The 23,771-nt window shown below is 37.3% G+C and overlaps 1 protein-coding gene across 1 annotated transcript in view; it reads right to left on the bottom strand.

Annotated features, from left to right (window-relative positions):
* The window catches only part of IARS1 (isoleucyl-tRNA synthetase 1), a gene marked incomplete in the record, with an annotated part of 218,933 nt that overhangs the window by 34,800 nt on the left and 160,362 nt on the right, over positions 1-23,771 (bottom strand). The window contains 6 exon segments of the mRNA XM_034777462.1: positions 10,431-10,607; positions 12,547-12,642; positions 13,371-13,483; positions 14,445-14,619; positions 22,728-22,811; positions 23,015-23,117. Of these exon segments, the coding sequence (XP_034633353.1) occupies positions 10,431-10,607; positions 12,547-12,642; positions 13,371-13,483; positions 14,445-14,619; positions 22,728-22,811; positions 23,015-23,117 (748 nt within the window).

The following is a 23,771-nucleotide window of genomic DNA, read 5'->3' on the forward strand; positions in this document are numbered from 1 at the left end:
TCCGAAGAAGTGAGGTTTTTACTCACGAAAGCTTATGCCCAAATAAATCTGTTAGTCTTTAAGGTGCCACCAGACTCTTTGTTGTTTTTGTAGATACAGACTAACACGGCTACCCCCTGATAGAGGATACACAGTATGTTAGCTTGTTGGTTAATAATTCTCTTCCCTATTTAAGGGAAATGGTTAACATGCTTATCCATGATGGGACCTCTCTGGAGGAGGCCCTGGATTTGCTGGCCAAGGGCCATATCCAGGGAAACCCTAAAGCAGATCAACGTGGAGCCCCAGTTACAACCCTACAAGAGCCACAGTCTATTCCTATTGTAAGGATTGAGGGTCCTACCGGAGCACCTCAAGGGCAGAACCGGATGAATCCTAGGTCCCCTCAATCTCAGCGCAGGGCCAATAATTACAATTCACGAAACAATCGACAAGGGTATGCATTTGGACCTCAAAGAGGGCCTCGAGATAGTGTTCCTTTTTTTGCAGGTGCTGCACATAACTCTTCTTATCCTCAGGGTTCTAGATCCCCACCGCCTCGTCAGAAGGAGGACCTCTCAGTGGTGTCGATGTTCAAGGCAGTGCAGCCAGGATATCCGAGAACTCTGGACACGTCTGAATGAGTTGGTGTTGGGAGATCAACGTCCAAATCCTTTAAACCAACCAGTGGCCTCTATGGACTCAACCCCTCCTCCTGATTGGGTGGCTTATTCTCAAGCAGGGTCGGATACCCCTGAGGAGTTGGAGATGGAAGTTCCTGAAGGCAACCCCCCTATCCATCCCATAGATTACGTCGCATGACATCAGTCGGCCCCAAGGAGCATCACAACCTCTTTGGGAAGAGATGCAAGTGGAACACCCACGATATCTTTAGTGGTAGGGGGCTGCTACCTAAATTTTGTTGTAGATACCGGAGCAGCAATCAGTATAATTCATGTGAAGGATCCTAGATCCTCTGTTTTGGCATCTGGGAAAACAAAGATGTTAACATTTGTAAACTACCAAGTTATGCCCATGCTATCTAAACCTATCGAAGGACAAATTGGTCACCTGCACAAGACCCATGTCTTTGCGTTGCTCACACTGTCAGACCCAAAAAGTAAATCTGTTGGGATCTGATTTCCTAGGTAGGCAGGAATGCGTTATTGATTCGGCTAATCAGTCGTTGTGTCTTACTGTAGGACAAGAGTTGGGTTGCCCGCTAGTGGTCATGCCAGAGTGTGGATATCTACCTGCAAAATCTGCAGGAACATTTAAATCAGATCCATCTGCAGGTAGCCGCAAAATTGGGGAAATCAAAATCCAAGGCTAAGGCCTACTTCAATAAAACCCAAAGAGAGACTACTTGTGAGGTTGGTGATCTAGTAATGCTGTTATCCTACAAAGCACAGGCTGTGTAATCAGTGGATCGGACCTTTCTGAATCATGGATAAACTCAGTTCAGCAGTGTACAAGATTAGAGTAACAGGAGGCAAGCGTACTAAAGATAAAATCTACCATGCTAATCAGTTAAAGCTATATCAATCATCTAGGTCCCAGGAGCAGCTTGCTTCCCAGGAGCTAGCTGAATCATCTCCTAAAACCCCCTCTAATCAGAGTTCAGAAGATTGCAGCCATGAAATGGACATTGAGATTTCTGATCATTCATCTTTGCCCTGAGGGTAGGACTAAGCCAAAATCAAGACTGCCCAGGACCATAATACCCAACGACGCCTCCACACTCAGGTATTTGAACATTTGAAACGTATCGCACCACCAACAGAGACTGAATGAACCATTGAACTTAATTTAAAGCTATATGCCAATTTGCTGGAAAATGGCTCTACGGACTCATTCCCACATCTTGTAAACATCGTAAGTGTTGATGCGATGGTGAATATTGTTTGGAGTTGGAAAGAGGAGACTAGATTTTTCACCTTCACATGATTCAAAGTCAAAAGGATACAAGGTAATCATAAGTTGGCAATACAAACAAAATCAGGGAAAATTGGTCACAGCGATAAAACGGCGCACCAAACTATCCTCTTGGACTAATGATACAATATTAAAAATACATAATGTACCCACATATATGTCCGACAGATATAGAGCAGGAATTTGTACAATTCTCCAACCATTGCCTAATAACTGCATTTGGTAGAGCCATACTAAATTAATTGTTCAACTACTGCACGTAAATGAGTTTCCAGAAATTGTAAATTTGGATCTCCATCCTGAATTCAGCAACCATCCAATCCAGTACATTACAGGAATTAGAGGGGAAGAAGTCACCTTTAAGTATCAATTAACAGGGGTGACATCACTGCCATCAAGTGGTTGGGAAAAAAATTCAGCCATTAGATGAGGAGTCAAAGGGAGGAGGATGTAACACCTATATCTTCACATTAACCAATTCCACATCTCTCAGACATGGAATTTCCTATGGGGATTGGAAACACAAGGCTAATTGTGAAACCTCTGTAACCAAGGAAGTCTAACTTTACACAAAGTAGAATATGAAGATGAAGGGCTATATGAAGTCTGTCTCATAGCTACCTTTCAAACTAAATTGGGAGATAAGAAATACATATTGAATATGACTTTTGAACTTAAGGTCCGCAATCCAATAATTGACTATGACAACACCATTGGTGATGTATTGATTTGTTCAGCAACAAATCCAGGACCAGCCAGTGGTCTCACCACAACGCCCATGTTTGGTGTATTAATTAATCAAGTTCGATTTATGAATATTCCTGTGGTGTTAAACTTGTCCAACTGGCATCTAGGGGACTTTGAATACTTCAAACATACCAAAGTAGCTTCCTTTTTCTCAGTACTCCTTGTGGATAAGATTGTAAGTTATCAGCAACAAGCACGAGGCGTATTAATGTTGGGGGTAGATAATAAAACAAAATCATATACCTCCAGGCAAAAACGTAGCTTAAACCTGCTGGGAGGTCTGGGATCCATAGCAGGACTATTTGGTTCAGGGATGTCAATGTAGAACCGTATAGATGTTTGGAAAATCCGCAAACACATAAATTAATTGTTACAAGAGGAAGCTAATCAAGTGATGAATTCAATGTTGCAAGGCATAAAAGGGCTATCATAAGAGGTACGTTTTACTATTTATAACATGCATGACATAGCACAACTATTCAATGACACTCAATCCAAAATTAACCAACTAATTGCTCATAATAATGATTGGCAAAAGGACCAATCATTAGGAAAGGAAATTATTTGTTCTGCATATGGGGACTATGTTATCAACACTATCGCTGAGGCGTTACAATCCCTAGAATTGGGAAGGATCCCCAATCTAATCAAAGATGAGCAATTATTAAATTGGTATTGCCCTAAATGTTTTGAAAGGCCTGAAGGGGAGAGATCTGTATGTTTGAATGCATGTCTGCATGTATCCACTGAAACTATGAGACAAATGGGGTCTGTGACACCACATCCAGAGACAGTTGTTTATCTTCTCAAAATTGTGTTGTAGCACGATCCTTGTATGTTTCATTCACAGTCTCTTTAACCGTGTTTGACTCTGATAAGGATGTGTATAAGCGGTTTGCTGCAGTACAGTCGATAGATCACCTCGAAGACAGCACCTACAAGGAACGTTCAATGTGCCTCCCTTGGTAGTCTATCACACTGCAACCCAAACATGGAAAGTTCTGCAGATGGCCTGTTGCTCTAAAAAAGGGCCTCAGTATATCTGCAGATGTAATGTGTTTGAGGCAAATACTATCTTGTGTGGACTGCAGGGAGAGCTCTAGAATCAATCATCGTTAGAGTGTATGGTCCAACTAACCAGATGGAAGACACCTATGGAGAGGGTGACTTATGCTGGAAATGGCCAATTTTGCATAGTAACGAACTAGGAAAGTTTCCTATATGGCTCCTTGGTGTGTCAGGTCACAGATTCAAACTTCTGTTTTACTCCTAAGCAGTTTACCTCAATTGGAAATCAAGTAATTTCCCCTATTCCTGCCTTTGAAAACACAATTATTTTGGAATCTGATTCCTCCTATCTGGATTTGACTATCCTACATACCCCAACATTTTTGGTACATATTCCCTCTCTGGGATTACAATTAAAACAATTGGTATCCCGAAAGGAAACCCACCTTATCCAAATAACAAATGACGTGGATAAGGCTAAACAAGCAATTGTCCAGTTATTAGATCGGGAAGGCCAAGAAGTAGATTCTCCCTGGGAGGAAATTGGATTGAAAGGATGGATTATCATCCAAGGTATTGCAACTGGGATTGTTTTCATCATTGTGAACAATGCTGTTCTCATAATCTATGATCTATAGCGTGGCCATGCTGGGTGACATTTTAAATTCTTAACACAAACTGTGTTCAAATTAATGCTGATGCAGAATGCTCTGGAGAGATCCTTTTATTTGGAAACAAATATAATCTGGAAATAGAGATAACATGGAACTACTATTTACATGGTGGCTTCTCTTTTCAAAGAGCTGGGTTCTAATATAGGAGGTATGAGAGCCTAACTTAACTGCCTTTCTGCTAAGAAGCACAGGGATGCGTTTTGAGGAGGAACATTTTGATTAGATGACTAGAGGCTCAAGGAAGGGAACAAAATTCATCTGGGAGGCTTCTTGTCCATCATGAGTCTAGAGGCTGTCAGTCATGAAAGCAGGAGGAGGAGCTCTTGAGGACGGCACTCTCCTATTAGCAATTAAAGAATCAATACACAATCATGTACTTGTCCATCCCATAGTATTTTTCACAATAAGAATATTAAATTTTGCCATTTGTTAGAACAAGCCTTTTGGAAGACAGTTTGCTATGAGATGTGAGATTGACGGCCTACATAAAGAGTTGACGATCAGTGTGAACATCAGAGAAGGAATGAGGTTAGTTCAAACAAAATACTTTCAACAAAAAGAGGTTAAGCTTGATTTCATCTTGAGTCTGCATAGAAGTTCAAGTTCATACAAAACTGTTGGCTTAACAACAAATTGCACTCAACTGTTTATAAATTTGGTAAAAACCAACCTGCTAGCTTTCAATTAATCTGCAAGGTGCTTTGGGGATCTATATGCACCTTGGTCTTTAAAATTTATCTGCTTTTTCCACTTTAAGCATTTTAAAGTTATATAACCTTAATCTATATCAGTGTTGACATGAAAAGCACTTAGTGAGTTCAACAAACACACAAGAAAGTCTATGTATAAAATAGTTTCAAATTCATATTGGACCTGATTTGCTAACACCTGTATTTATCCACTTAACTGCTGTATGCACAAAAATATCTATAGGTATAAATTAGGGATATATTTTGTGCACAAAACTACATTATTTGAAAATATTGAATACTGAATACAGGTTGTGGTAGGTAGCAGTTTGTGTAACAGAATTTGCACACACACACACACACACACACACACACTGAGCAGTAGCTTGTGAAAAGAAAGGTACTATACAGTTGTGCACATCTACAGTAAAAGCTTTAACACGCAATGAATGCCAAGGTACTCTTTCATTTAGGGCACAGCTAACAATTTCTCTTTAATTTATAAAAGGTCTCCAACCTCTCCTTACCACCAGGTACTCTAGAAGCAGGAAACTTCACAAATGTTAATGGGGACTAGATTGGAGCCATATTTTTTTCTCTAAATAAAATCATTACTGTGATTGGAGTTCAAAATCTAAACTAAGGAGAAAGCATTGGAGTGTTACCAATTTCTAGATTCCTATTGCAATTAGTTTTCATTGGGATTCACATGAGATTATTTAATTTTCAGTGTTGAGCAGCATGGTTTAAAAAAAAAAATTTAAATGAAATTAAGCTACTTTTCCTCCCCCTTAAAATCTTCCAGAGACTATAATGAGAATTCCACACTCAGAAGAACTATGTCAGTGGGTATGCTCCTCGTGTGAAGAAAATCATTACCTTTAGCTAGAAGCTGGATTTTTCTGCTCAATGTAAAATGCAGCAACTGCTTGTGGCCCAGTGTTGCCAATTCTCTTGATACTATCACCAGTCTTATGTTACTTGGTGTTTCTCTTAAAGCCGCAGGTTTGGGACTCATTTGAGTATGCAAAAATCTCAAAATTAATTAAAAAAAAAAAAAAAAAAAAAAAAAAAAAAAAAACCACTTTCAAGTTTCTAGCCCTCGTGGTCGATGAGAAGACCTCAAAAACACAAGTCTGAAAGGCTCAAAACTGAAAAACCAACATAAAAAGAAGCCAACATTTACTACTTTAAAAAAAAACTCATGTTTTTTCAGAAATTATGAGTTGTACCCCCAAAATACCATGAAGACTTTGACATTACTTTTTCTAATATACAGTAAATTTTAAAATGTGAAACCAAAACTAATAATGCATCTATAACCACCATGCACCTTAAGGTCACATTCTACAATGAAAGGATTTCAACTTTTTTTTAAGTAGTTATTGATATTTGACAGTTAAGATGACCAAACACCTACAGCAAAATGAAAACACAGTAGAATTTAAGTGTTATGAACACCAGAGTTACAAACTCTGACTCAACCACACAGCAAACTTGGAACCAGAAGTACGCAATCAGGCAGCATCAGATTAAAAAAAAAAAAAAAAGCAAATATGGTACAGTACTATGTTAAAAGTCCTACTTCTTGTTCAGCCAATCACTAAGCAAAACAAGTTTGTTTACATTTACGGGACATAATGCTGCCCATTCTTAATTACAATGTCACCTGAAAGTGAGAACAGGCGTTCTAAAGTGCCTTCCAAAAATCTGAGAGGGACGAGGTGAGGAGCATGTTTTCAGAAGTCTTAAAAGAGCAACACTCTGATGCAGAAACTGCAGAACCCAAACCACCAAAAAAGAAAATCAACCCTCTGCTGGTGGCAGCTGACTCAGATAATGAAAATGAACGTGTGTTGGTCCACACTGCTTATTGTTATCGAGCAGAACCCATCATCATCATGGACACATGTCCTCTGAAAAGGAAATTGAAGCATCAAGGGACATGTAAGGCTTTAGGCATGTAAATATGTTGCAATGCCAGCCACAACAGTGCCATGAAAATGCCTGTTCTCACTTTCAAGTGATATTGTAAACAAGAAGCAGGCAGCATTATCTTCTGCAAATGTAAACAAACTTGTTTATCTGAACAAGAAGTAGGACTGAGTGGACTTGTAGACTCTAAAGTTTTACATTGTTTTATTTTTGAATACAGGGGTTTTTTTGTAAATAATTCTACATTTCTAAGTTCAAGTTTCATGATAAGGAGATTGTACTACAGTACCTGTATGAGGTGAATTAAAAAACAAAAGAAATAGTATTTTTCACAGTGCAAATATTTGTAATAAAAATAAATATAAAGTGAGCACTGTACACTTTGTATTCTGTGTTGTAATTGAAATCAATATATTTGAAAATGTAGAAAACATCCAAAAATATTTAAATAATGGTATTCTATTATTGTTTAATCACACACTTAAAAAGATCGCGCACTTAAAAAGATCACGCAATTAATCTTTTTAATCGCTTGACAGCCCTAATGTAAATGGTAACCAAACACAGATTAACAACTTAAATATATAGAACATCCATACATCAAGGAAAACTAAACACAGATTAACTTCAATGTGATTCATTTGTTAAAGATTGTCTGTTTATTACTCTGATTTTTTCTTTTATTAAAACGTTTGCATTTTTTAAATGTTTACTATGAAATAGCTTTTTCAGTGTATAAATTTGAAACTTGCATCAATTCTTAGCCAATGTTTATGAGTGACCTACCATGACTGTAGATTTTAAGTCAACAACAGCTGTCAAAACTCAGTTCAACAAAGATCAAGATTTTGTTGTGTGCTTCCATTGGCCCATTCACCATTTGCAATAGTCACTCAATTTTTCCCATATAAAATTTTATCTCTGCTAAAATGCTTTAGTTTTTGTAGTCTGATCTCTTTTCATCATCTTCACATGACGAGCACTACCCAACATAACCATCTCACATGTGCTCTGTAACTAACTAGCTGTTAATTTCAAAAATAGCTGACTGTTCTTTCTGCTATCTGCAGAACATGTTCAACACAGCACATCTACAAAGAAACCAGCACTTTTCTGCCAGGATCACCTCTCAACATCACATAGAGAAATTTTAAAAATACTCTCGTGCTCATCCTTAGATATTCTACGATACATCTTTTCTTCTTTAGATGGATAGGTAAGTTTCTCTGGTTTTTCATATTCGCACATGCACAAAAGTCTAAAAACAAAATAAGTTGACCAATATTAAGCTAAATACAGTACTCAACATTGCAGTTATGCCGTAAACACAAATGTGCCCCACAATCATACCCTCAAGCAAAAGTCTGAGCAAATAGATGGACTATCCATGAGGCCTTGAAAATCAGATCTTATGGAAAGCATTTTAGAATATTGTGCCTCATTCATCCCATTTTTACAAACCATCTGCACATAGTCTACTAAGAATACAATTTCATTCACACTAAATTCACTATTTCCAGCTGTCCTACATTCTCTAGTGTTTGCGCTCAGATTTGGACTCAACTTTCTAAGGTCAAATCTCCAGTCAAGCAGCATCTAGCTCCATATTCATCACAAACAAGCAAATATCTAACAGGAATATGACAAACTACTTGCCGGTTCTCAGTCTTTTACTGTGTTCTCACCAACTCTTACATCAGCATGTTCTCTAATTGTAAGTCAAATATTGCCCAATGCCTTTGTCAAGGGATAACTAACTGTGTTGAACAAAGACAAGAGATCGCCTTGTTTGAAACTCTTCTGACATTACAAATTCATTCATAAGAAAAACAAATATGTCCTTCTGTATCAGTACAGGGTCAAAAATGATTCACGAATATCTACCTCTTCGTTTTCAGATATTCCCAGGGCATACATCATTCTGCAGATCAAATCAGTAAGTTATTTTATGTCTAGACTCTTCCGCCATGTGGGCTTGTCACTCTTGTTTAATTCTGAGCAGACTAGTGAGATAAAGGCATGCTCAAGACAAGGTTTGGGCGAAGGAGGCCAAATATCTACTAAAGCAAAGGAAGCAGCTCGACTTTGGTGCTGAAAAATGTAAGCCACCTGGCAAAAGATACCAAATTCGTGCTCTGTATTATCATGCAAGGCTAAACTCCAAAACTATCATTAAAAACTGGGTTAAAATGGTTTTTTCAAGCCTTATAAAGGATCTTAATAAAAATTAGACTTAATTTTAATGTAAAACCATCTTTATCACACATGCAAGGGCAAAATACCCCTGGATTCACACTCTATTATAATATTTTTGTGCAAAATACGCCTAATGAGGTATCATTTAAAAACTAAAACCACACAGATCATCAATATTTTTGTGTAATGTATATACAAAATGTGCATTAAGAGTTATGAACATTAGCTGAAATTATGACCGTAATGTGTTTACCAGACAAGTCTGGAGAGGGGGTAAACTGGTTTCTCAAAGACAAAGGACAAGCTGATGCCTCTAGACAACTGTCAAAGTTGATTAGCAATCACTTGTCAAGTGGCCATTCTTTGGCAATGAAGGGGGCCAGGAACAGATCGATCTGCATTTTAGTAAGCAACAACATGGAACCTCTTTCATGAGACTCCATCTCTGTCCTCACATCAGGAAGGAACTTTATCTAAGGGTAACGCTCAGGAAAATGCATGTCAAAGGGTGACTGGACTATAAAAGCGAGGGGTAAAAACACCCCAAGCTTACTCTCTTGCTCTCATTTAAGACGACAAAGGAATCAACCCTTTAACTTTGGGGAAGTTCCTGACTTGAGAATTTGGTCACACAGTGCTGCTGGGGACCTGTCGTAAGGATTTTTCCTTGAACAAAGTCTAGCTTGTTAAATTTTAACTACCAGAAAGCGTTTTTTCTTTTATTTCTCTTGTAATAATTTCCAACTTTAATGTCTTATACTTGTACTCCCTTAAACTCTCTCTCTGTAGTTGAATAAACTTTTATTTAAATCAAAGCTAATCCAGTGCTTTGTTTAAACTGAACTGTTTGGGTAACTTCAGTTAAAGTAGAGTACTGTGGCATAAGATCCTCTATAAGGCCTGAAGAAATCATTATTACCCAGTTTTTATTCATAGCTCTGGAGCCTGAGCCGAAACGTCTGCACTGCAATTTTAGACCCACAGCCCAGGTCAGCTGACTCAGCCAGCTACAGATGTTTTACTGCACTGTAGATACACCCTAAGTGGCCTGATTTTTAAAGATACTGAACACCCAAGCAGAGCCCCTTGATATTTTGTACTTAAAATGCTAGCTATGGCAATCTGCAGGTCTGAAATGGTTACAGCCATCTGATAAAACAAACACGGAATGTCAACATGTAGGCCATCATCTGTAGTCCAATGTATCATTCAGTTTAATCTGAACAAAAAATACTTTCAAGCATGTAGTTCAATGTATCATTCTTACTTGGGTTTTCTCTTGAATGAGCACTTCTCTTGAAGTAGGCACAGGGTATGGCTTCAGGGCTGCCTTTATTGTTGCAAAAATGAAATCCGTATGCTCCTTAATAACAGAATCCAGGTAGTCACCTTCAGGATGTGATCTGTAATATACAGTAATCTCATCCGTAGGAACTAGATTGCGCTGAAACAAAATCCAGAATTTCAGTTCAGTGACAGCAAGTTTATATGTACATATACAAACTTCTGTAAGAAACATGCAAGTTAAAACTTTTTTTAAAAGTATTTTAGAAAAATATCAGTCATATTTCTGTTAATATGGAACTAAAAGTTTTTCCTGAAAACTGAAAACAAGGCTATTCTTTTGACAGAAGCAGAAAGTATCCTTTCAGTCAACGGAATGAATATAAATAAACACAATATGTTTCTGAATCAAATGAACTAATTTATAGATATTCAGTTCTTCAAGATGTTAAATAATTCAGATAGGATTAAAACAACATGTTAGTCTCAGACCAAAGCTTTTAACAAGTTAAACTCAGTGATTCTGCAGCTGTCACAATCAAGCACTGAAATGTATATATAGATATCTTAAAAGATATGGCAGTAACCTGCACACATAGTGCTGGATGCACATCAGTGTTTCGGACCAGTACCTCACATGAATTATGAGTTACAATTTGTTGGGGGTAGGGACTCAAACTCCCCAAGCCTCTGAACAGTACCATTCTTGCTACATCATACTGCAATATGTTTTTGAAAGCTTAGGATGTTTCTAAATAATTCATTAGGAAAAACAACCAGACTTTAACAAAAGGAACAGGAATGAAGCAATGGAAGTTGTAGCATGTTTTTTTAGCAATGACAGTTATAATAAATAGAGATGAAAAAAAATATATAGGGTTTAGTGACCAAATGGGAAGAATTTATGACCCTAGAACATTCTGATAGTGAATTTAACTTTTGCAATAGCTTCTGTTAAAGGGTAATTTTCTTGCCTGTATTCTTTCCTATCTTTATTATGTACCATCATTGATATCAGTGTGTCAATCTTTATGGATGCTCTCTAAAGAATTAACTCTAAACATATCAGACAGATTGATTCCCCAGAACCTATCCCATGAATAACAGAATCTCAATCCTACGCTCAGGAAAGACTTCAAATGGGAGTCAGTGTAGATACGTGTACAATCTGGCCACACTGGCTGTGGAGAATTAGCTTTTACTTGTGGATTTTGAAGTCACTATATTTTCTTGCACGGGCTATACAGTACTATAGGTCCTGTCCACATTAAGAAAATCTGAACCAGGGTAGTCACACTGATGCATATGCCTAATGTACATCGGTGCAAAGTGGAGTTTCCATTGAGTGGAGATAGTGCATATACCTTAGGGGCGTGGCACCACGCTAACTATATTAACAGTTATACTGGTTCAAATTGCCTTAACATAGACAGGGCTGTGGTTTGGGAAACTAAGCCAAAAACAATGTTTCATGCAACCAGGAAGAGAGAAATAAATTGGCAAAATACTTCTGTCAACACAATGTTGTCAGACATTCCCTCGCACATTTTGGTAAAACACACATTTGCTTTTGTGAATGAAGACATACGAGCTGTGGTGTCTTCAAGTATGATGATGGCAGCCAGCTCATCTCTCTGTCACTGATCCAGCTGATGCAGTCTAACTCACCCAAACTGGGGCAGAGATCTCACACTCACTGTCTGGTAGAAACTGGGGCATGGATGAGGGTTAGCAGGCTGAGGCTCAAACCAGATAAGACTGAATTGATGCTAATGGGTGGGGAAAGAAATCAGAAGATTTGGTATAAGCTGTATTTGCTCCACTTCTGGAAGATGTGTCTCCACTATAAATGATATAGGCATGCAAGCAATATGGGGTCTGGTTAGACTGCTAGCTGCTATGAGACCAAGGAGGAGTGACCAACATAGCTTATTTCCACTTATGTCTTGACCTGTAGGCTGCAAACATTTCTACAGCTAACCAAGCAATATTAAAGTACATGGAGCTGCACTTTAAATCAATTTGGAAACTTTAACGTCCTCAGTATAATATATAAAACTGATTTTTCAAAATGATATCACATTCCATCACTTACTAACCTTCTTGCGAAGTTTTTGGATGCGATTAATCACTTCGCGAGCAACTCCTTCGTCAACCATTGACTGATCTGGGGTGACATCTAGGAGAACTAAAACCTGAAAGAATGTACAGCAGAAGCATTAGTAAAATACACCAGTTATTGCATTAACATGCACGGTTTCATTTTTATAAAGCTGTTTACTTAAGGTTGGTTATGGCGAGGAGACAGATTTAATAAGGTGTGTTCATGTTCAACAGATCAGCTCCACGTATGGATTTGAAGTCACAGCTTCTTTAGTGACAAAGATCAGCCTTTACTGCTATTATTCCTGTTACAAATGAACAGTCAATACCGCTGGAGAAGAGTGAGCTATCCATGATACTATCCTGAGTACTGGCATTTCCATTGACATAGATGAGTGTCCAGTAAGAACTAGGTTAAGACGACAGCGCTCATTTCTAGTTGTGTACTAAATATGATTTGAACTCACTCACTGTGTCACAATTACTTCACTTAAATATTTAAATGCTTACTTTCTAGCAGGACCGGCTCCAGGGTTTTTGCCGCCCCAAGCGGCGGTGGGGGAGAGGAAGCGCGATTGCAATTGCGATCGGTGGCACTCCGGCGGCAGCTCCACCGCGCCGCTTTCTTCTTCGGTGGGAATTCGGCGGCAGGTGCTTCCCTCCGAGAGGGACTCGCCACCGAATTGCCGCCGAACAGCCAGACGTGCCGCCCCTTCCCCTTGGCCGCCCCAAGCACCTGCTTGCTGGGCTGGTGCCTGAAGCCGGCCCTGCTTTCTAGGGAAACACTTTGCTTAAAGCAGAGAAATAATTACTACAATACCTGAGCATCAGAATGCGCTTCATACTGGGCAGATCCGCCCATGACCTGATCGAAGGTGTACATGAGACGGAGATCCTCCTCATGTAATTCATGACCTTCCACAACAATGGTACCTATATAATTAATAAGACAATTATTTACACTAGCTTATTACAAAACAAAGCCTTTCTCTCTTAGTCATGTCAGTGAGCATCCTGCAGGTAACTCTTGAATTAAGTATACATTAATATCAAACTTCAAATACAAGAAATACATCACATTATGACATTTCTTTCAACAGGAAGACAGTTTCCTCATTGTGTTAATGCAGGTAACTGATTATAAGCAACTAAATTGATAGAAATCCTGAGCTATGTTATTTGAAGGCCAGCACTGCTGTCCAACATTGCTAAGCAATTCTCAGGAACATTAAAACTACTCCAAATTTAGACTTTCCAAAGTAAAGTCACTACAAGCAGCAGAATTTAAGCTCAAGCACCACGATTGGTGCAGACCATTTGGAATCAATAGCTGTCTATTATTAAAGCTGAATAAAAGTTAAACATACAAGACAGAGTAAAGACGTTTGGAAAAATCTCACCCACCGGAAACTATTAAACAAATATTTTTTAAAAAGTTTCAGCTAGATGTTTACTTCATAAATGAATTTAAGAGTCATGGAACAATCCAGCTCTTGTACTCCATACAAGAATCTATTAGTCTACTCTGTTCTACATAATAGTTTTCACCACAGTACATAAAAGCAATGTGTAAATTAAGCACATAAAGCCATTTATTTCTACTCTAGACAAGTAGGTTCACGGTATCAATTCGCAGCTTCCCTTTATTCACTTAGAAAGTTCACTAGTTTGCCTGGAATGTTAGCTGGGGGTTGGGCCTTTAAAATCTCTTGCATTTTGATGTAACAATGTATTTGTGTTTATTTTTTACAAAAAATGTGTTAAACTGATTATTATAATTTAAACTAAAAGCAATGGATTGAGCCTGAGAGGCCTGAAATCCTTTGGCTCTTCTTTGCAAGGTCCACATCATGACCATCAACTGCTGATCAATGCATACAGTCCCACTATGCACCTGTCTTTTGGAATTCTTCCAGCTGCTCACTCTTCAGCTCCTTGATGGCAGTCATAACAGCTTTAAAGGCCCCTTTCAGGCGCTTCCCAAGCACCATATGATCCGGTTCTGCTCTTAGACGGATTCCGTACTTATCTTTATCAGTAGACAATGTCACCTGACGTACGTTAAGTTCCTGTATAAATTTGCCAAAAGAAAATAAACATATAAGCAAAATAACAATTATCACAAAAATAATACTATACTTGGAAAAATAGGGAAAAGGGATGGGAGGAGGATTATAGCATGAAAGCGAAGAGTTTACTATCTAAATGTCCTTATAAATAAAAGGATTAATCTGTTATACCAGTGTGACAATGTATAAACAAAACAATGACATGTAGATTATTCTTTAGGAGCAGATCCCACTCCCATATTTCAGCTGCAGTCCATTTGGCCTATTGGGTAAAGATTTCACTACAATCTAAAGATTCTGTGCAGCTCTAACCTCAAATCAGACTAGCCTTCTCTGATGCTTTTCTACCACGTGAAGAGAGAGGACTGTAGGATCTTTGTGTATCCAATAAATTATATTGCCAGACTTTGACTCAAAAGGATGCATAACATATTCAGGATTGTGTTAAGACGTTGGCTGCAGTTTATTTGTAGCCAACAAACTACTACAAGTTTTAGTTCTTCAGTGGACCAAACATCAACCTGAGTACCTCATTTTGGCCTTTTTCCTTTTCTGGTTTTCCTACAACCTCATTGTATGTGGATGCATTTTGAACAAGTTAAATTAATGGCCTGTGGTTCTGGAATTCTGCCAGTAAATTCTGATGCAGAACTACAGATGTTTTCCTCATCATTTAATTAAATTAAAAGTTGCCTCCGAACTTTTACCCTTGTTGCATATTTTGGCCTGAAGTGATGCAGATTTTCAAGAACCATTGTAGACTTTTGTACTTTACATTCAACTCTATTGAAAACCAGAGATCACTACATGCACCACTTGTAATTTCTGTAGGTTTAAAGAATTTCCTCCTAAAGAGGAAAGCACTGTATCTAGATTTAGACTACACTAAAAGTGCTCTGAGTCTTAGGGCTGGTCTACACTTAGTCCGGACTTCGGACTAAGGTACGCAAATTCAGCTACGTTAATAACGTAGCTGAATTCGAAGTACCTTACTCCGGACTTACCGCGGTCCAGACGCGGCCGGAAGTCTCCCCCCGTCGACGCCGCGTACTCCTCTCGGCGAGCTGGAGTACCGGCGTCGATTGTGAGCACTTCCGGGATCGATCCCAGAACATCGATGGCGTGCCTCCGGACCAGCCGGTAAGTGAAGACTAGGCCTTATAGAAAGCCTGTGGTTATTCTGTCTACTTTGTAAAATTAAAGAAGAATGTCACACTCAAGACACACAATTTCGTATCTAAAATTGGAGCTTAAGGCAGAATCTTGCTCTATCTTCTTTCATTTTTTGTTTGTAACAGTGCTTTACAACTTCTGCCCCCAGCATACCATACATTAACTCTTTTACTGACATTGTTGGTTGTAAAATTCTATGCACTTACCAAGACTACCTATATTGAATTTGTTGGATAACCTACACGTTTTGCTTTTAGTACCTGACAGGTTAGCAGAGTTCACACAAGTTGCGATAGAATCACCTAATGCATTTAATAAGCAATCTATTTGTATAAGATGTGGAAACTAGAAAAATACCACCCATGTCGGTATGAAAGGACCAACAGCTGAAACAGTTAGACTGGGGTTATGATGGCTAAATATTCTCTCTACACCACAGACTCATCTCTAAGGAAGTCCTGTTGAAGAGAACAGCTCAGAAGAATACTCATTTAACACACTGTCCCATTTAACAAACTTGCTTAGGAAAGAAAATTGAATTGGAATTAAATGTTTCAGAGGTAATTAAGTTTTAACTCTGTGCTGTTAGACACAAACCCATATGGAAAGTGACAAATGACAGACATAACAAATAAGACACAGCTCAAGTTTATACAACATCTCTGCCTGAGTTTTAACAAGGTAAATCCAAAAACTAGCCATATTAGCCAATCAATGTTCAAGAATAATCAGATTAAAAACTAGTTTTCTGCATATAGTGTTAGTGATAATACTAGTAGAATTATTTAAGCTAAGTTGCTTGTGCAATCAAGTAGCAGGATAGCATAGGTTTAATTGTGTATTAGTCTCAACATATTGTTTTGATTAGAAAAAACGGTTTATTTGACTTTGCCACTAGGACATCCTTAATTTTCTCAATATAAAATTAAGGCATTATACTGTGTGCATGAACGTGTAATTATATCTGTACAATTACACAAAAAGATATCTATACACCATGTAAGGATACAATGTGCATCTGTACTACAATTATTTTAAATACTTGCTTCTCAATACTTTAACAATCTACAGTACACAAAGTAAAGCCACAAAGCAAAAGCTCTAGTTTTCAAAAATGTGTTAGTTTAAAGTAAATTTTAGTAACTTACTCCAAAATAAATAAATACATATTAAATTAACTAAAATATTTAATTTACCAGGAAAATAGTATATCATGAATGCCATTAAACTTTCCCATTGCATTTGTTTAAAAATTTTCTCAGCACTCTAATTTAGCCCCATCCTTTATTAGAGATATTAGGAGATGGATATGTATTTTAAGTCATTTTATTTACATTATCTTGTACTGAATGCTTAGACTCAGCATTTCTCTCCAGAATCCAATAGTGAGCATGGCATAGGTCCTTTCATCCTGGATTAATCATGACCTTCATTTATATTTTTAATCAATGCAATAATAAATAATAATTTCAAGAAGGTATTTGATTAATAAAGTGACTAAAATAATGTATGTAATATAATTCTTGTCCTCCTAAATGTTTATTCCTTCACGACATTTAAAAAGTTAGATTTTCTCCTGAAAAGCCAACTTTTAAAAATAGTACTTGCTGCGTCAAAACCTTTATTTTTCATTGTTGGGGCAGAATCTGCAGTTTTCATACACCAAAAAAAATTCATGAAATGAAATCAAATGGTTCTTGAAGTGAAGCATCAGTCTGTCTGAAACAAGAGATTTCAGCAGCATGATCTGACACAGAAGAAAATGGCTATGGACTTTGCAGACATCTTTATTGGATAGTATCCATCCATAATGGACTTTATTTTCAGTCTTGCCTTTTAAATGTATGGATTAGTGGCTGTGTGCTGTCATTTCAGGTGGTAGCTCTGCGGACATCTTATAATAACAGAATTACAGGTAGAGCTAGCATAACACGAACATATTTTTTTGAAAGGGTGGACGTCTGCTGCTGGAGTATTTATAAAGCATTTTACTTCTTCCTCCGTGTAGCAAAAACTGTAAATGCTCCTATAGAAACTGAGTGGTTTTTTTTATTCTGATAACTATTTATGTAATTTTTGTTTTGCTAAGCATATTTAATCTGATAAATTCTGCATCAGGGATTAACCAATAGGATTTCCTCACATAATACAACTGACACCCTATCTAACACCAATTAGATTACCTCTGTGACAAACTTGCACACAACTCCAAGGCCTGATGAAATTCATCCTAGGCTATTTAAGGAACTAGCTGAAGCAATCTCAGAACTGTTCGCAATTATCTTCGAGAACTCGAGGAGGACATAAGAATGGCCAGACTGGGTCAGCCCAAAGGTCCATCTAGCCCAGTATCCTGTCATCTGACAGTGGCCAATGCCAGGTGCTTCAGAGGGAATGAACAGAACAGGTAATCATCAAGTGATCCATCCCTTCGTCTATTCCCAGCTAGAAAGAAAAAAATTAATGCACAATCACAAAATGGGGAATAACTGGCAAGGTGGTGGTAGTGCTGAAAAGGATCTGCGGGTTATAGAAGATCACAAATTGAATGTGAGTCAATAACGTGATGAGCTGCAACAAAAGGTTAATATAATTCTAGGAGCTATTAGGAGGAACGTTGTATGTAAGACAGAGGGTGGTAATCATCCCATTCTACTTGGCAATAGTGGGGCCTCGGCTTCAATATTGTATCCAATTCTGGGCACTCCACCTCAAGAAACACGTGGGTAAACTGGAGAGTCCAGAGGACAGCAACGAAAATGACAGAAGTTTTAGAAAACCTGAACTATGAGGAAAAGTTAAAAAATTGGACACGTTTAGTCCTGAGAAAAGAAGACTGAGTGGGGACCTAATAACAGTCTTCAAATATGTGAAGGGTCATTATAAAGAGGACAGTGATGAATTGTTCTTCTTGTCGATTGGAGGTAGAACAAACAGTAATGGGCTTAATCTTCAGGAAAGGAGATTTAGATTAAAAATTAGGAAAATCTTTCTAACTGTAAGGGTAGTTAAGTTCTGAAATAGGCTTCCAAGGGAGTTTGTAGAATCCCCATCATTGAGGTTTTTAAGAACAGGTTGGACAAACACCTGCCAGGGATGGTCTAGGTTTACTTGGTTCTACCCCAGGGCAGGAGGCTGGATTTGAGGACTTTGAAGTCCCTTCCAGACCTACACTTCTATGATACTTGCAGTAAGTTGTGTACTGATTAAATGTGGACTGAATTCTCCCAATAACTAAAGTAAGATGAGTATTCAGCATATTACATTGGAAGAAAAAAAAATTTAAGACCATAATATCCAAATCAGTTTTAGCTAGCCAACTCCTTTGCCAATCTAATGCTCCATCATGCACTATGCTGTGGCATCACAATTAATATGGAACCATGCGAGATCCTGGATATGGCCCATATTGAATAGATTATGTTCCATTTTAATATGTAGGGTGAAGAATTGCACATTTCTTTTTTGGAGTATAAAGCTATAAAAAACTTTAATACATAGAACCCAACATTCCTGCTCATACAGTATGTTGGGCTATCTGATGGATTTCAAAACTATGTAAAACCTTGTTAGGACACTGATCCTTCACTGAAAGGGGTTTGCAACAAGTCCCTCAAACCAGTGCTGGAAATGGCTTAATTGCTAGTGCTGACAAGACAAATCCATTTTTGACACTGTTACTAAAAGCTTTCTTAAGACTTGTTTCTCTTGTGAGCTTGATCTTGGTCCTTTGTGCACTAGCACTTAAACCATTTTTGGCAAGGAATCGATTGCCTAGTCTAACAGCCCTACCATTAGTCTTAAGTTTCATTTGTTTAAAATAATTGCTTAGTTTTCATAATAAAGAATCAAAGATTGCAGTTCACAAAGCAAGTCAATTTAAAACAGAGCTCGGCGAAGAAAGTTGTTCTAATAAATGAGGTTTTACAAAAAATGACATCTCCTGTACTTCTCTATTTCTTTTGTAAGGAGTTGTACTAAAAGCTTACACTGTAAGTGACATCACAGAGGTAAATCACAAGAGAAATCCCACTTTATCAAAGTTACCAAAAATCATTTCTGGCATTAATGCTAAAGAATAAAAAATAAAAGTCACAAATACTCTGATTACATTATCAAGTTTGATGAACAACAAAGCTGAGAAGTATAATCAAAATGGAGCAAATTGGCTGAGTTCACATGGATATCTCTAGGTCTGTGCTCTCCTTTCCAGTAACTAACTTGAAAACTTTCCATAAGTAGCAAAACAAATATTGGGTTTTGGTATCAACCTGAAAGACTAAGATTTACACAGCACAACTCTAACCCAGGGGCAAATTAATACACCCTAAGAAATGTCTTATTGAGTGTGTTGCCTGATGTTTTTAAGAAAAAAGATGTCTCTTATTTTTGTCATAGGTGCGGAACTTTAATTAATCCTTAACACCATTTATTACAAACTTTCCTATGTTTAATTTGAGAGGTCAACCCAGCCTTACTTTTATACAACTGTCTGTGTTCCCAAAAACCAATGTAAGTTAATGCTACATTATACAAATGTAAATTAACCAATACTTTTAGAGTTTTACAACCACCCTCGTAACTCCCTTGTGCCTTGAGTATTACTCCTAGGTTTACAGATGAAGAAAGGCAGATGAGGCAGGGAGGCTAAATGACTTGCTGAAGACAAGAGGGTCAGTGCTAACAAAACCAGCATTCGAACTCAGGAGTTGCTGGCTCCCAGCCCAATACTCATACCACTGGACCACACAATCTCCAACTGCCAAGAATTGGAGAGAAGATATTATCAAAGACTGGGTGGCTATTCAACACATTCTACCACTCCAAGAGCCAGAATGGGAGGCTATCTTTGTATGGCCATGAAGGACATAGAAGATTCCTAGTTAAGATACTTTATCAGTCCTCTGGAGTCTAGTTTGGTATCAGTCAGTGTCTGATGGCTCTAGAAAAAGTGAAACACTCTCAGTACATCTAACCAGACTGTGCAATGCTACGCGGAAGAATTTATATTTTCACATTTAAAGAGACCAGTCAAAATTGGCCTAGTGTACACAAAACCAAGTACTGGTAGAAGTGTTTCTATAATTTTATTTTCTATTTTATCACTAAACAAAATTCTAATGAGAGCACTTTTTATAAACAAACATTTATTGCAGTACTTGTAGCCCAAACTTGGCAGAATTTTGCTAGTGGATATGAACCTGAAAGTGAAATTGATTAGTCCATTTATATTGCCTAATCGAAGAGAAACAAGTATTAAACAGCAAAGAAAAAATAAATTTGTTTTTAAAATCTTTTCCAATCTTGAACTATCTCCCTTGTTATTTGGTAAAAACAAAAAGATTTTTTCAAGTACATTTTAATCTGTTTCTTTAGTGAATATTACCAAGATGATGCACAAAATGAAATTATATTACAACAAAACAATCAAGTTCATGCAAAGGATGACTGGATGAAGGAACTATTACATTCAATGTTTATGTGCAGTTACCGTTCCCTATGGAGGATTTAATCACATGCTCAATGAAGATCCTATGCAATTTTTGTGCTTTAATTTGGATATTTATTTTATAACACTAATCAGATTTTCACCATTGCACACATTTTCCTATAGACTTCACGTGACAATCCACCTAAATCATCAAGCTAAACAATTCAACTGTATATTGCTTAATTAATTCTAAACACCTGGCAATCTCCATGTCATCCTTTTACCAAGGTAGATAACATGAGTATAGAGTTCAAAGTACCCCTAAAACTAGCCACTCCAGCTGAAAAACAGTCTTCCTTACCAAATGTTACCTTCCTCTCCTTCTACCCACACACTTGATTTTTCTACTGCAGGATATCTTTGAAGTGAAAGAATACACACTTTAAAATGAGCTGTTTGTAATAGCATTTAATTGAATTCAAGAGACAATGAACAACAGCTCCACAACCAGCATTTAAAGGTAAAAAGAAATAAGTTTGTTTCCCCACCCCAACTTCTTGAATTTGGTACAGAGATTAAAAGCTTCAAGAACATCTTGAAACTACTAATTTTTAGATGACTGGCTGAAAGCAGGATGCCCAGACAATTTGACAGTTAACTTAAATATGTCAAATACCAAAAAGGTTAATTTATTTTGAATGGCAGGGTTTTTATCCTAGTAAAGTATTAAAGGAGGGCAGAGTGCATTTTCTCTAATGGATCCACATAAAAGAGAAAGTACTACAAAGGCATATCAGAGGGGATGCTCAAGATAATTGCAAGAAATTATATAGACCATAAAATCTTACCTATTTGACATTTTATTTTCTATAGAACTTTGGAAAAACAGGTTAAGCTTTGAGAACTTTTGGAACATACTCAATTGTTTTCTGCTCTTACTTTTCACAGAACTTTCCATCTAAGCAAGCTATGGATCTGTATACTTCCTTAACCCTTCAGCATATACATTAGTCATTGCATTTTAATATCCTTGAATTATTTATTGATAAATAATGATTACCCCTACAATTTCACCTCCAAGATTTGACTATAATATACTTCGGCAATCCTGAGTGATTTAGCATGCCTCATTTTCATTCAAACTTAATTTCTGCCCCACAATGAACATGAAAAAGTATATTTCTAAAGTTCTCTGAATAACTTGTATATTACCAAAGTCATGCTGTGTGGTCAGACACATTCAGAGATGAAGTGTTTCTCATAAATATAGTCTGTAGATTTAGGGTCATAATCCACCTTTGCACACAGCTCTCTTTTATACGACTCACAAATTTGCATACTGACCAAATATGGAATGTGGCCCAAAAGAGCAATATATGTAACTTACCTCACTTACTGAAATTCAGTTATTAACCAAGCCAATAGCTATGATATAGTAGAGCTTCTTTCAAACTGACTTGCACAGTAAAACTCCATTAATCTCCTCTGTTGATTATGTTCTTACCTCAAGTATATACTTCTCCAAAGACCTGATATTTTCCAGAGCCTCTGGGTCCTGATGGATAACCACTACTTCTTTCAGTGGATACTGCAACAAAAATCAATACAGGTTCAGTCTGAGAGAAGAAATAAAGGGCTACAGAAAGTATTATTTTGGTCATTTTAAACTAAATTCTGTTTAATTCTGCTTGCTAGCACAGATTTAGTCACTTACTTCCCCCTTCTCCGAAAGTTACAGAGCTGCTATATATTCATGGAATATTGATGTAAGAGATATTAAGAGCTTCTAACCTTTACTGGAATGGTTTTTCTGTCTCGGATTACCCGGCCAAGCTCAATAACAGATTGCATCCAGGAAACGGCATTTTCAATTTTTTTGTCAATCAGATCCTCCCTAGATTAGGAAGAAACAATTTAATGTTTTCATCTCTTTAGATTTATTTAAGTGAACCTTTAACCCATCGTCACATCTGTCAAAAATTTCCCATAGCAGATTTGGTCATATCCATTTACTGGTAATGCTAAGAAGCAATTTTGTGTGGGATTTTTTTTTTTTTAATTAAAGAATTATTCTTATTAGCTGTCATTAATAGCTTTCACATGACTGACTGATGTGAAATAGTTATCAAGACTATTATTTTACAAGTATCCAATGAAGAGCAGGATTTACATTTATTATATAATGGAATATCCAACAATATATAACAAATGAAACAGTTTCATTGCTATTGAAATACCCACACACAGTGAACTGGTGGGATCTCCATAATTTTTTATCTTGAAAGTGTGGGTTATAAAAGGATGATGGGCCATGTGCATTTTTCCAGAATTCAGACCTGAATTTTCCAGAAAGCTTATGTATTTCAAACCTTTTGCTTTTCTCTGTGGCTTGATAACAAGCTCGCACCACACCTCTCTGTTTCCAGACAGCTTGTTTTTCAGGTTAAGCACAGAGTCAAAGCTTGTTTCAAATGTAAAAGCAATCACCAGTTCTATGAGCGATGCCAGTTCTTCTTCTTTGTTGACTGTTTGAATGTATCTGTAATTC

This window comes from Trachemys scripta, chromosome 7, assembly GCF_013100865.1.
Source record: "Trachemys scripta elegans isolate TJP31775 chromosome 7, CAS_Tse_1.0, whole genome shotgun sequence".
NCBI classification, from domain to species: Eukaryota; Metazoa; Chordata; order Testudines; family Emydidae; genus Trachemys; species Trachemys scripta.